The sequence below is a fragment of the Melospiza georgiana genome, chromosome 30 (genome assembly GCF_028018845.1).
Source record: "Melospiza georgiana isolate bMelGeo1 chromosome 30, bMelGeo1.pri, whole genome shotgun sequence".
NCBI classification, from domain to species: domain Eukaryota; kingdom Metazoa; phylum Chordata; class Aves; order Passeriformes; family Passerellidae; genus Melospiza; species Melospiza georgiana.
The window spans coordinates 415,321-428,547 of NC_080459.1; the positions used below are offsets into that span (position 1 = coordinate 415,321).

Below are 13,227 nucleotides of genomic sequence, written 5' to 3' on the forward strand. Positions count from 1 at the left end.
GTGTGTGACATCAATTTGCCAGATTTGCAAAGCACACAGTCCATGAGGGTTCACTCTCATCTGCAATGGTGCAGCATGACCTTGACAGCACAGATGCTAACAATATTACAAACCTCTGTGTTTGACAGCTGAAATTGCTGTTGTAAAGCTCAAGCATCTTGGTGGAAAAAACTGTGCAATGCCTTTGTTTGTGGAAGCACATCTGGCTGTGGTGCTGAATGGGTACCAGAAAAAGGTACCCGGACCATCTGTAACTCTTTGTTTTTATTGTCTCATATTGTCCTAAATCCTAATTGTCCAAATTTTTATTACTCTAGTAATATTGCTATTTTTATAACCATTTTATTACTATTAAACTTCTAAAATTTTGAAAAACAAGTGATTGGCGTTTTTCACGCAGTGCCTGACACAACATCCCATGGACAGGGAGGTCACAGGATGTAAAAAACGCCAATCCTGTCACTGCTGTGTCCCGGCGCTGCACCAAGGACATCCCCCAGCATGATGGCCATGTCATCCCCAAGGGTATGACAGGGTGTCCCCAGTGTCACCACGCACCCTCATCTGCTGTCCCTAAAGTGGCCATTCCCATCCCACCAGGGGTCATCTGCCTGATGAGCATCTACGGGACCCACCACAGCCCAGACCTCTGGCCCGAGCCTGAGGTAGGGCCACCCTATGAGGTGTCCCTTGAGGAAGCAAAGGGAGTCGACCACATCCTAATTGATCAGCATGGAACTCCGATTTATTGATCTAGCTTACACTCTTTTATAGTGGTGTTAATTAAGCTTATACATATTACAAAACCCGAGCTCATCATAGGTTGCAGATTACACACCAACCCCTCTTTGTTGCCGATACCTGTGGTTTTCTTGTTGAGACTAATACTTGTTTTTCTCATCCTGTTATTGACTTGTTATTAACTGTTCTCAAGGCCTCCATGTTTTCCACCATGTTTTTTCTCATCACTTCCTCAAGGATATGGTGTTTACTGTTGTTAAGGGAAAAGCCTGAGAACTTGCTGCTCACAGCTGCCTTTTATTTTTTAGCCAGCTGTATATGTTCATGGCCTTTTTTCCTTCAAGCCATGTCTGAGCAAAATTCTCCAACAAATTCCACATTTTTCTTTTTTGCGCAAGGAGGTTAGTCTGACAGGTTTTTTCTATCATTCTACTGACCATATTTTGAATATAATTAAAAATACAAGGTAAAATAAGCAGAAGCATTAAAAGCACATCTAATACATTAAAAGCACATCTAATATCTCTACAGTATATGTCACAAGGTTCCTCAGCCACGGTCCAAGCAATGGCTTTTACTCCAAAGGGTTAAAACCACCCCCAACTGAGCCATAATGTCCTGCCTTATCAGGCATTGCATGGTAGGTGGTAATTGGACTACTGAAAAGGAAAGCTGTTAGCTGTTTTTCATTCATGTGAACGCAGAGAGGAGGCGAACGGCTAGGGCTAATAATGCTGGAATCTACTCCAGTGTCCAACAAGCCTGAAAATGATCCTTTCTGTCCTTGAAATTCCATTTCCACCCTTTTCTTGGGTCTCTCAGAAAGGTTCAAAGCCAGTAAGGTAAGTCCTCCAGTGGATTCAAAACCATTTTCCCCCCTCTCTTGTCCTTTCATAGTCTGTAATCCCTTAGTCATTTGGCTCAAGTGGCACCAGCTGAGCAATTCTCAGTCCTTTGTTAATTTGGAGTGGTGGGAAAAGAGTATGCACCATAACATATAGTCCACATCAATGACGCCAGGCAAAACAAATAATCCCAATGCAGATGATCTTCCAAAAAGCAAAACACCCACCGTGTGACCCTGTATAACAATAGGTCTGTGAATCCCTGTCGGGATCTTCCGTGGGTGCAGGGTCATCAGCATAACTTCTACGGCAGCTGCCGGTTCCAAGCCGAGGCTCCCTGTGGTGTCGGGTGGTGCGAGAGGGTGCTGATGCTGCAGCGACGACTTCTGTTGGTGCGTGGTCACTGTGGTTCTGGCACCAACTAGGCGTTGAAGGCAGTGCTGCTGACGTTTGAAGAGATCCAAGAGCAGCTAACACCTGATTTTGAGAGGTCTTTGCCTGTTCTTGTAAGCCTAGCCCTAACTGTGCTACGCATTCATTTCCAAGCCCTTGCCAATGAGCATTGAATAACAATTGCTGAGGCTGAGTAAAGATCAATTTAGCTATCTCATGACAATCATTCACCAAAAGAAGACTGGCATCAAAAATACAATCTAACATCTATTTGGCTGGCTCACTTTTCACTCCAAACTGACTAACAGTAGACCTCAGCTGAGACAGCAATTTCCAATCAAGGGCTGTAATAGTAGCCTGCATGCCCCCTCCTGTGGAGAGATTTATTAATAATTGGTTAGCTGAAAGGCCATACTGACATAATGCCGCTGGTTAAGCTGAGAGAGGGAAGTCAGCAGTCAGTAAGCTGAAAGGAGAAGTCAGCAGTCAGTGACCAATGACAGGCAAGGACAGAATGCCCTTGCTGCAACATGAGGATAGGGAAGAGAGATTCTCCCTGAGAATATGTAGAAAGTATCAAAAGTAGAACCATAGGAATGCAGAAGTAGGCGTAGTTGCTGATATGTAACTAACCAACCCTGAGCTCAACTTTTGCAATAGGTATGAAGCTCATTATGAACTGTATTTAACCTGCTGTACTGATCAATAAAATTGGGCCTGTGATGATCTAATTGATGTCCTGGTCTCCTTCCATCAACAAATGGTGGAGAATGCGGGCAACGCCGAATCTCTGCCCTTTTTTCTCGGATTAAAAGAAAAAGGGGATTACGCCACGGTCGAGGAAGTTGGGTTTGGGTCCTTGCAGCCGGGACGGTGCTGGAATTTGAAGCACCCTTGATGATCACAACGGTGAATCAAGCCAATACGTGTCGCAGGAGCCTGGAGAGCTGCAACAGCGCGTGCTGATTAATAGGTATGGATAGGCAAGCAGCATATGATTTATTCGCCGCGTATTTAGAATGGCGAGGAATAAAAGGGATAGATTTAAAAAAGGAATTACCAGGGTTATTAGCCTATGGCCATGCTAAAGGTATCTTTTCTAACCCTCATACAGTTCATGAGCTAGCAGAGTGGAAGAAGTTTGGGGAAATACTGTGGGATACAGTGTTAGACGATGATAAGTCAGCAAAGAAATTAGGAAAGTTATGGCGGGTGGTGTATAACACGTTACTTCAGCAAGTCTCTGAGAGAAAGGCAGCAGAAAGGGCGACAGAAGCTCATAAGAGGAATATAGGGTATGGTCGTGAGGATGATCCCCTGGCACCTTCTGTAACTATGATACTTATGCCTAAGGGTCCCCAGCAAAGTGGTGTGGAGGATTTTCCTATAGGCGCAGTGGAACCGTCTGCACCTTTCCTGTCAGAGGGGGAGGGTGAGTCGGATGGTGGGGGTAAGAGCAAACCAGCTTTGCCTCCGCCGCCAGCTTTGCCTCCGCCGCTTCCCCCGAGTGAGCCAGCTCCGGTTACGGCTTCGGCGGGGGGGCTGCTTCCTCCGCGTGAGCCGGCTCCGCTCGAGCCGGCTCCAGTTTCACTGTCAGCTCCAGCGGGGGGGCCGGTTCCTCCGCGTGAGCCAGCCTCTGCTTCACTGCCTTCCCCGTGCGAAAGCTCGGTGTCTGCACCGAAGCGCCAGCAGCATAGCACCCTTAAAGAGTCTGATCCCATCCCAGGGGCACACCGTGATCCATGGGGGGAGATGGCTAAACAGAGGAGGGAAGCTTGGGCTGCTTTGGCAAAACAAGTAATGCAAATGGGGGATGGCGAGGCGGTGGAAGTAGCTTCTAGTCTTGCATGTCCGGTCACATACACACCACAGTATGATGCACAGGGGAACCTTACGCATAATATAGCAGAATATACTCCCTTAGATTGGAAGCTGTTAACTCAGCTACGTTCTATGGTTAGTCAGTTTGGAGTAAAAAGTGAACCTGTTAGGCAAATGCTAGATTATCTTTTTAATACTCAGGTTTTATGTCCTAATGATTTAAGAGGAATAGTTCGGTTGATATTAACTCAGCATCAGCAGTTATTGTTTAATGCACATTGGCAGGTGTGCCTTGCAAAATAGCAATCCAGCAACCCAAAGAGTGTTAGCTACTTTAGGGGCAAATTAGACTATTGAGGAAGCACTAGAGCAAATGGCATTAATGCCAACAGCTTCACAGGCATTTATAGCAGAAGCCTTAAAGGAATTAAGATTAGGGTTACAAAAGCAAGCAGAGTCTACTCAGAATCAGGTGTTAGCTGCTCTTGCTCCTCTCCGAAGCGGCTCACTGGCATTCACGCAAGGAGTTTCGAGACCATTCATCAAGTGTTACCGATGAGGCAATGAGGGACAGACACAAGTTGCCGCCGTGACATCGGAGACACCAGCTGCTGCCGTGACATCGCTGCTACCTCCTGTCTGCAACCCGCAACAACACGGAGCCTCGGCTTGGATTTATCAGCAGCAGTAGAAGTCACGCTAATGACAAACCGGCCTGAGAGGATACCCACTGGAGTAAAGGGTCCTCTTATATTAAATGGACAAACATGTGGAGCATTATTGCTGGGACGTTCTTCTACAACTATGTTGGGATTATTTGTTTTGCCTGGTGTTATCGATGCGGATTATACAGGGGAAATACAAATCATGGTTTACACCCTTTATCCTCCGATTAAAATTACAAAAGGACAACGCATCGCACAATTGGTACCACTATCACAAATGACATGGGGAATACAATCTTTTACTGGGCAAACACGGGATGAAAAAGCTTTTGGCTCTACTGGTGTTACACTTTTAACCATGGATTTACAAAATAGACCAAAGCAAAAGGTTGAAATTACTTATGGGCATCAAAGCATAACCCTTTATGGATTATTGGATACAGGAGCAGATACCAGCATCATTTCTCCAGAAGCGTGGCCACAACATTGGCCCCTATTTCCATCATCAAACATGCTCACAGGAGCAGGAAGATTTACATTGGCAAGCAGATCGCCGTCTTTGTCTGTGTGCATTGAGAATCAACAAATATTTGCTGTGTTTTCAATTGTTCAACTGCCTCCTACAGTTTCCTGCTTAATTGGAAGGGACACTTTAACACAATTGGGAGTGGTGTTAACTAATCAGTACCCTTTGGGGTAATTGCCATTGCTTGGACTTTCCCCATTCCACTCACCTGGAAAACGGATACACCGGTGGTGGTTAAAGCAATGGCCATTAAAAGGGGAGAGTCTTATGCACGCCCATGAATTGGTAAAGGAACAGCACACACAGGGATAGTTTACAAACTCTGGAATTGTTAGCAGTAGTATGGACAGTGTCCAACTTACAGGAGCCTTTAAATGTGGTTACAGACTCTATGTATGTTGCAGGAGTAGTCAAACAAATAGAGGAAGCAGCAATTAAGGAAGTGAATAATAAACGATTGTATGAGTTACTGATACAGTTAAGGAAAGCTTTACAGGAAAGAGCAAACGGTACCCTTAAGCAGTATATTGAAAAACATCAAGATTTGGCAGATCCACAAGCATGTTTGGCTAAGGTTTTGTATGTGATTAACCATTTATGCATTTTTGGGGAAGATGATACCCCTCCTGCAATGAAACATCATCCAAGGTCAGGTCAGGAAAATACTAAGGAAACAGAGGTCTGGGTGAAGTACAAGAACCCGAGTACAGGATTATGGGAAAAACCTGCAAAAGTATTATATTGGGGTCGGGGGTATCTTTGTGTTTCCTCACCTACAGGACCTTTGTGGGTGCCTGCTAAGTGGACTAAACCTGTTTTTGATGCAGCCTCTGGTGGACTGCCTTACGGAGGAGGACAAGGAGCGACTGGGGAAGAAACTGCTTCTAGTCCTACAACCACTACTGTTACAATTGAAGGGGTACTCGGAAGCGGTGGACAGAGCACTGACACATCACTACCAGACGGCCCAGGAGTTGATTGGTTTTATTGACTCATTATCAACTTTTTGCTTAACAAATCCAGCGAAAGAACATTGCCTTGACTGTCACAATCCACATTGTGCTGCCTGGATAGCCCTGCGTTGTGGGGGTTGTGATAGAACATTTTGGATAGAACAATCATTATTGTGGGATTTGTGGTGTCACACTTGTGAACACGAGCACACGTGGGGTAAAAGTTGGCAAGATGAATTAAGGAGACAAACAGGGCAAAACGCATATATAGCTTTAAGTCTTTATGACTCTCCTGAACAGAAAATTCTTGCTTATTATCAATGGGAGGTACAATGTATTGTGAATAGAATTAAGGTTCAAAGTAAATCACGTATAGTTTCTATAAGGTGTAGGAAATTAGTGCCTTTAACACAGCATTCAATTGTAAGACCCTTCAAAGGGGATCCTGATAGGGCATTAGATTGCTGCATTGACAAGTTGCAAAAATTGAGTTTACAAGTGGCAGGACCAGTAAAATTAGGAGCAACAAGATTGAAGACAGATAAGAAAAAGAAGGCAAAAAGGGGACGATCTCATTTGAACAAAGATATCAGTGATTGTTAATTAATTTTCTATGATTAGGACAATTTTACAATTGTGGGACCCTCGGGAGGATATAGTTGTTGAAGAAGATAATGAACAGGAACTACGGTTACGAAATAAGATATGCCTTGTATTAAAGAAAGACCTTGAGCTGTTAGCCTCATATAGTAAAAAAGCTGAAGAGGCTTTGCGATCACCACCATTGAATTGGTTGCATTGCGTTGAAGAACCAGACTTTTATACTGGTCCTTACTTACATTCACTTCCTTGTTATGTTTGTAAAAGGGATAATGATAAGTGCTATGCATGGATAGCTTTGCATTGTGCAGATTGTAATCAGGTTTACTGGTATTCACAGAAGTCATTGGGATATTTATGGTGTGCACCTTGTTTTGGAAGGTGGATTTGAAATTTTATCTGGGTTAGAGCTCTTGAACAAAGTACTGGCCTGCCAGGACGGACAGGATTACAGCTTTTTGAGAGTGCAGAACAAGTGGTTATAGCATATCTTAGGTGGAAGTTGCAGGAAAACCTTAGAATATTTGAAATTAATAAAGCCTCACGCATCATAGCAGCTCGCTGTAAAGCTGATTTGCCTTCAAACTTACCTCATGCTATACCTGTGAGCAAGGATGCTGATTTAGAATTAGATCAGCATATTCAAAAATTGACTCAGCCTTACAATAGACAATCTAGCAAACCAGGGAAAAGACAACGAAGAAAGGAAAAACAAAGCAAGCAGAAAGAAAAATGAGGTTTGTTCTTGTTATGCTGCTCAATGCTGTAGCAAGTGAAGCAGTAGGAATAACACACTTTAGTCAATCAAGGGAAAATTTATGGGTGACACTTGCTAATCAAACTAACCAATCATCACTTTGTCTTAGTCTTGGAGGAGTCACTAACCCATTTCGAACATGCCTGGTGGGACTTCCAGTGTGGTCTCCTGGAGAATTTTGTAGTTTGATAAACAATCAAACCTTATGTATGTTTAACATGTCAAACATCACATTGCCAGTGCAACAAGGGTATACTGCAGGTCAGAGTGATGGCTATCGTCAATGCTTACTAATCCAATCACTTAACACCTCTTTGCATTCTCCTCCTGAAGAATTGGATCTTTTTGGAAGTACAAATGCCAGTATGTCTAACACTACAGCTGGCGGATGGTTTAGCTTCAAACTTTCGGGTGCTCAGAATTTAAACCAACCTAAAGAAACATGGGCCACCCTAGATTCATCTCTGAATGTGAGTGAATTCTCTCCACAGCATTACAGTCAATGTAACGGCACAAATATCACAGCACCAATGAAACTACCCACAGGAATATTTTTGATTTGTGGAGATAGGGCGTGGAATGGTATACCAGCTAAACCACAAGGTGGACTCTGTTTTTTGGGAAAATTGTCATTGTTTCACCCTAATGTGTCCTTGCTAATGCAGCTGAGTCAAAATTCAAACAGGAAAAGACGTAGCATACATGACTTAGACTGCAGCCAGATAGGAGATCCACGGTTTTGGGGCACATTCAAACAGGTGGTGGTTTCAACTATCTTGCCAGGAGGATCTGCCAATAAAGCCATGAACTTAGCAAAACAATTAGGATGCTGGGCAAGGGATGAGCTGAACAAGACATCACAAATTCTAGACATGTTAACCGCAGATGTGCAAAGTGTTAATCATGCTGTTTTGCAAAATAGAGCTGCTGTAGATTTTTTGCTCTTAGCACAAGGGCATGGATGTGAAGAGTTTGAGGGAATGTGTTGCATGAATCTGTCTGATCATTCAGTGTCCATTCACACTAAGATAAAAGAATTGCAACAGGGACTTCACAAACTTAAGGAAGAAGAAGGTTTAGGAATTGACGAATGGCTTAAAGGCTTAGGACTTGGACCGTGGCTGAGGAACCTTGTGATCTATGCTACAGGACTTCTGGGTGTAATCTTACTGTTTTTGCTTATTTTGCCTTGTATCTTTAACTGTATTCAAAACATGGTTAGCCGTACAATAGCAAAAACATGGCAAACTAATCTCCTTGCTCACGAAGAAAACGAGGGAAATGTGGAGAGATTTATTAATAATTGGTTAGCTGAGAAAGGCCATGCTGACATAATGCCGCTGGTTAAGCTGAGAGAGGGAAGTCAGCAGTCAGTAAGCTGAAAGGAGAAGTCAGCAGTCAGTGACCAATGACAGGCAAGGACAGGGTGCCCTTGCCGCAACATGAGGATAGGGAAGAGAGATTCTCCCTGAGAATATGTAGAAAGTATTAAAAGTAGAACCATAGGAATGCAGAAGTAGGCGTAGTTGCTGATATGTAACTAACCAATCCTGAGCTCAACTTTTGCAATACGTATGAAGCTCATTATGAACTGTATTTAACCTGCTGTACTGATCAATAAAATTGGGCCTGTGATGATCTAATTGATGTCCTGGTCTCCTTCCGTCGGCACCCTCCCTCTTGCGGATTGAATACAACAGGACAAGCCAGCTGGGTAGCAGCGCTGATAAGCTCCCCATCCCCCTTTTTCATAGCGTCTCTGGCAAGTGCAGCTCAGGCCAACCTCCGCTCCCTTGCAATAGCCCCCGCTAGGTCATTTTCTGCCCCAGGGATCGTCTCATTGATTTTCGGAAGATTATTGGGCGGTCTTGGCCATAGTTCGTGTTGTTCAGGGGGTGTGGAAGCCTCAGAAGCGCTCTGTGTAGCCTGGCTTAAAGCAGAAGAGGGCGGCAAAGCAGGTAATAAGACCGTCCTCATTGCAGGGGCTAATGGTAATCTCCTATCCTGATCGTATCCCCTGTCCTGACCGTAATGTTTATTACACCCATGAGCGGTGGTAGCCTGCTGGGCAGCCTCTTTCTCAGCCTGAAACTGCAGTAATTCATTGCGAACGACCCGCCATAATTTACCTAACTTCTAGGCAGTTTTATTGCCCTCTAAAGTAGCCTCCCATAATAAATCACCAAATTTACGCCACTCCGTTAACTCGTGAACCGTATGGGGGTTAATGAAAACTCCCCTATCGTAGCCACAAGCCAAAAGCCCTGGTAAATCCTTTTGCAAATCTGTCCCCTTAACCTGCCTTTTTTGTAAAAAGGCAGTAAATAAATCATATGCTGCTTGCCTTTTCATACCTAAAATCGTCAGCGCTGTTGCAGCCTCTTCAAGGTCCATGCAGCACGTATCAATCGGGCTGGCCTGTACAACACCCGAGGCATGACGCGTCTCAGCTTCTTTTTTATCCGCTTTTTTTTTTCTGTTCTCCGCGTTTTCTGCCGTCCCGGCTGCTTCTCAGGACCTGAGCCGTGTCTTCACTCCTCCGTGGTGCATTGCCATATCACGATCATGTGTCACCATTTGAGGAAGCAAAGGGAGTCGACTACATCCTAACTGATCAGCATTGAACTCCGATTTATTGATCTAGCTTACACTCTTTTATAGTGGTGTTAATTAAGCTTATACATATTACAAAACCCGAGCTCATCATAGGTTGCAGATTACACACCAACCCCTCTTTGTTGCCGATACCTGTGGTTTTCTTGTTGAGACTAATACTTGTTTTTCTCATCCTGTTATTGACTTGTTATTAACTGTTCTCAAGGCCTCCATGTGTCCCTGCCACCACAGTGGTGACAGCTGTGTCCCCTCAGTGTGACTGTGTCAGTGTCACCCCAGGTGTTCAATCCTCTGAGGTTGTCTGGAGAACAGCAAGGGACAGTCCTTCCTGCCGTCCTTCATCCCCTTCTCTGCTGGCCCCAGGTATGTGCTGGAGTGGGGACAGGAGTGTCCCCAAGTGCCACCCCTGTCCCTGGCTGGGTTCACAGTGGGATGACAGTGACTGTGGGGACGTGGTGGCAGGAACTGAATCGGGCAGAGCTTTGCCATGGCTGAGATGAAGGTGGTAGTGGCACTGACACCGTCCTAGTTGGTGCTGCAAAGGGACAACGTGAGGTCACCCCCGCGCTGCCAGCCCGAGCTGATCCTGCGTGCCAAGGATGGGCTCTGGCTGCTGCTGGAGCCACTGGTGGGAGTGGCCTGAGTGACACGGGTCACCAGGACATGGGGACATCCCACAAGGCGGGTGTCACAGCCAGGGGAAGAGCAGGGAATAAATGGTAGCATGTAAGGGACAGTATCATGGTGGTGGTGGGGATGTGTTGTCCTTGGCCATGGGACACCTCATGGCATGGACATGTCAACCCATGGACTTGTCCCCTAGGCCACTTGTGTCACCATCCATGGCCATGTCCCCCATGTCCTCATCCATGGCCATAGAGCCCCATGTTGCCATCTCTATCTGTGACACCCCCCCATGCCCAATATCGCCATCCACAGCCATGTTCACACCCATGTCCTTGTCCCCATCCCCAACATGTCACCACCCATGTCCCACAATGTCACCACCCATGTGATATTTAAATGTCTTTATATTTACCCCAATGTTGGGTGAAGGGCAAAGAAAAATGAGAGAAAATAAAGGCCAAAATAAAAGCATTTACGTGTCCATGCTGGCTGAGGATCCATGTGCTTGGGTGGGTAGAAATGACCTGTTTTAAGAGGGATTTCCACTCCATTGTCTCCAAAATCCTGGTTTTTTGCCCTAGTCCATCACCATCTGGCTGTGGAAGATGCTGGTGGGCCAGAGAGAATTAGAATCATGGAATGATTCAGGTTGGAAAAGACCTCCAACACCATTTGGAATTCCTGGATGCCACCCAAAGCAAGGATTGGATGCCAAAGGTCAGACTTTTTGGTGTCAAAAGTAAAAAAAATGTGCTGTCCCCTATGAAATTCTGTCAGTTTGCATCCCAATGGATTTTTCTCTGGCTGTGTCCAAGTGCCCAGGGGAAGCCAGGAAGATGTGGAGACCACCAGCCAGGTGTCTTCCCAACACGGATCACCAGGACCATGGATGACCAAGTCTCTGCCCAGCGAGGGTCACTGTGGACCATCCAGTGGGGGTCCCCAACGGGGGATGGAGTTGAAGCAGCGCTCAAAGCTCTTCCTGTCACTGTAGGACACAAAACAACATGAGCACACACACTGCTGCTCTCAAGGGGGAGAAAAGGTAAGTTTATTTTCTGACTCCAACATTTATAGTTTTCTAAAAGTGACAGTGGATTGGAGGGTGAAAGTGCCACCTCTCCAATGACACTGGACAAACCAACAGTCCATCAAATTTTTCTTCTTCTAAAAAAGAATGCAAAACAATAAGTTATTTACAGAAAGTGTGTGAGAAAGTTTGCTACAAGAATGTAAACATCAGAAGGCTTAGAAAATCTTAAAAAATCAAGGCGACACTCTTCCTGCACACAGGGCACTTGTAGGGCATCCCTTACTGCTGCCTCCCTTGGTGTTGGGTCACAGCAGAGTTCTGGGAGAAGCTCTTCCCACACTTAGGACACTGTCAGGGCCTCTCCCCAGTGTGGATCTGCTGGTGAGTGACAAAGGTGGAGTTTTTCTTAAAGCCCTTCCTGCAGTCAGGGCAGCAGAAGGGCCTCTATTCTGTGTGAATCTGCTGGTGCTTGAGGAGACAGTATTGGCTCTGAAAAACCTCTCCCCACACTCAGAACACTCATATGGCCTGTCCCCACTGCAGATCCTCTGGTGGGCAATCAGGCTGGAGTTCTGGCTGAAGCTCTTCCCACATTCTCCACACTTGTAAGGCCTCTCCCCAGTGTGGATTCTCTGGTGCAGAATCAGGCTGGAGTTCTTGATGAAGCTCTTCCCACACACTGAGCACATGTAGGGGCATTCCCCAGTTTGCACTGTCTGGTGGATGATCAGGCAAGAGCTGTGACGGAAGCCCTTCCCACATTCTCCACACACAAAGGGTCGTATCCCAGTGTGGATCATCTGGTGGAGTTTCAGGCTGGAGCTCCTCCTGAAGCCTTTCCCACATTCTCCACATTGATAGGGCCGTTCATTGGTGTGGATCCTCTGGTGGATGATCAGGTGGGAGCTGAACCTGAAGCTCTTCCCACATTCCCCACACTCATGGGGCCGTTCCCTGGTGTGCATCCTCTGGTGGATGATCAGGTGGTAGCTCGTGGGGAAACTCTTCCCACATTCCAAGTACTGGTGGGGCTTCTTGCCATCATCAAGCTGCTCATAGACCACCACCTCAGAGCTCTGGCCAGACTGGGTCTTTCCTCCTCAGAGCATCCTGGGCTGGGTTTGCAGCCCCTCCTCCTGTGGGATCTCCAGGGCTTTTCCTCCCCATTGCACTCCTGTGCCCTGTAGCCACTCAAAGTGGCCTCTGCCACGATGTTCTGCCATGGGGATTTGCCCTCCCTGGTCTCCATCCTCAGCTCCTGCTCTGAGGGAGGAAGGACAAGGAGAGGATGAGATTTGTATCTGTGCCACAGGGAAGGGGAAGGAGATCCCCCCAGTGCATCCCTGGCTGGACAGCATCAGCAGCATCAGTCCTGCAGCCAGGGGCCGTGCTGGGCTGGGAGATGGAGCAGAAGAGAGGGGGAAAGGGGCAGCAACTTCCGCCTCACCTGCCTGGGTGTCCTGGGGCATCTTCGGCTTCCTCGCAGCCTTCTTCTCTATCCAGATAAGGTTTGGGAATGGGAAATCCTGGTTTGCGGAAAAAACAAGATGTGAGTGCATTGCCTTCGAAGGTCCCACTGATCAAGTCCATCTCTAGAAGTCACCGGGTGGCCAGAAATATCTCCAAAATCAAGGAGTCCAAAAACCTCTC

General features: G+C 46.2%; 1 protein-coding gene across 1 annotated transcript; it reads right to left on the minus strand.

Annotated features, from left to right (window-relative positions):
* Positions 1-3,501: 3,501 nt before the first annotated feature.
* On the minus strand, positions 3,502-13,046 carry LOC131094586 (zinc finger protein 239-like). The gene is made up of 3 exons (XM_058042244.1): positions 13,025-13,046; positions 12,057-12,673; positions 3,502-3,651 (listed from the first exon to the last, which is right to left on the minus strand). Exons 1-3 carry the CDS (start codon positions 13,044-13,046, stop codon positions 3,502-3,504), a joined length of 789 nt encoding a protein of 262 aa, XP_057898227.1.
* Positions 13,047-13,227: the final 181 nt, after the last annotated feature.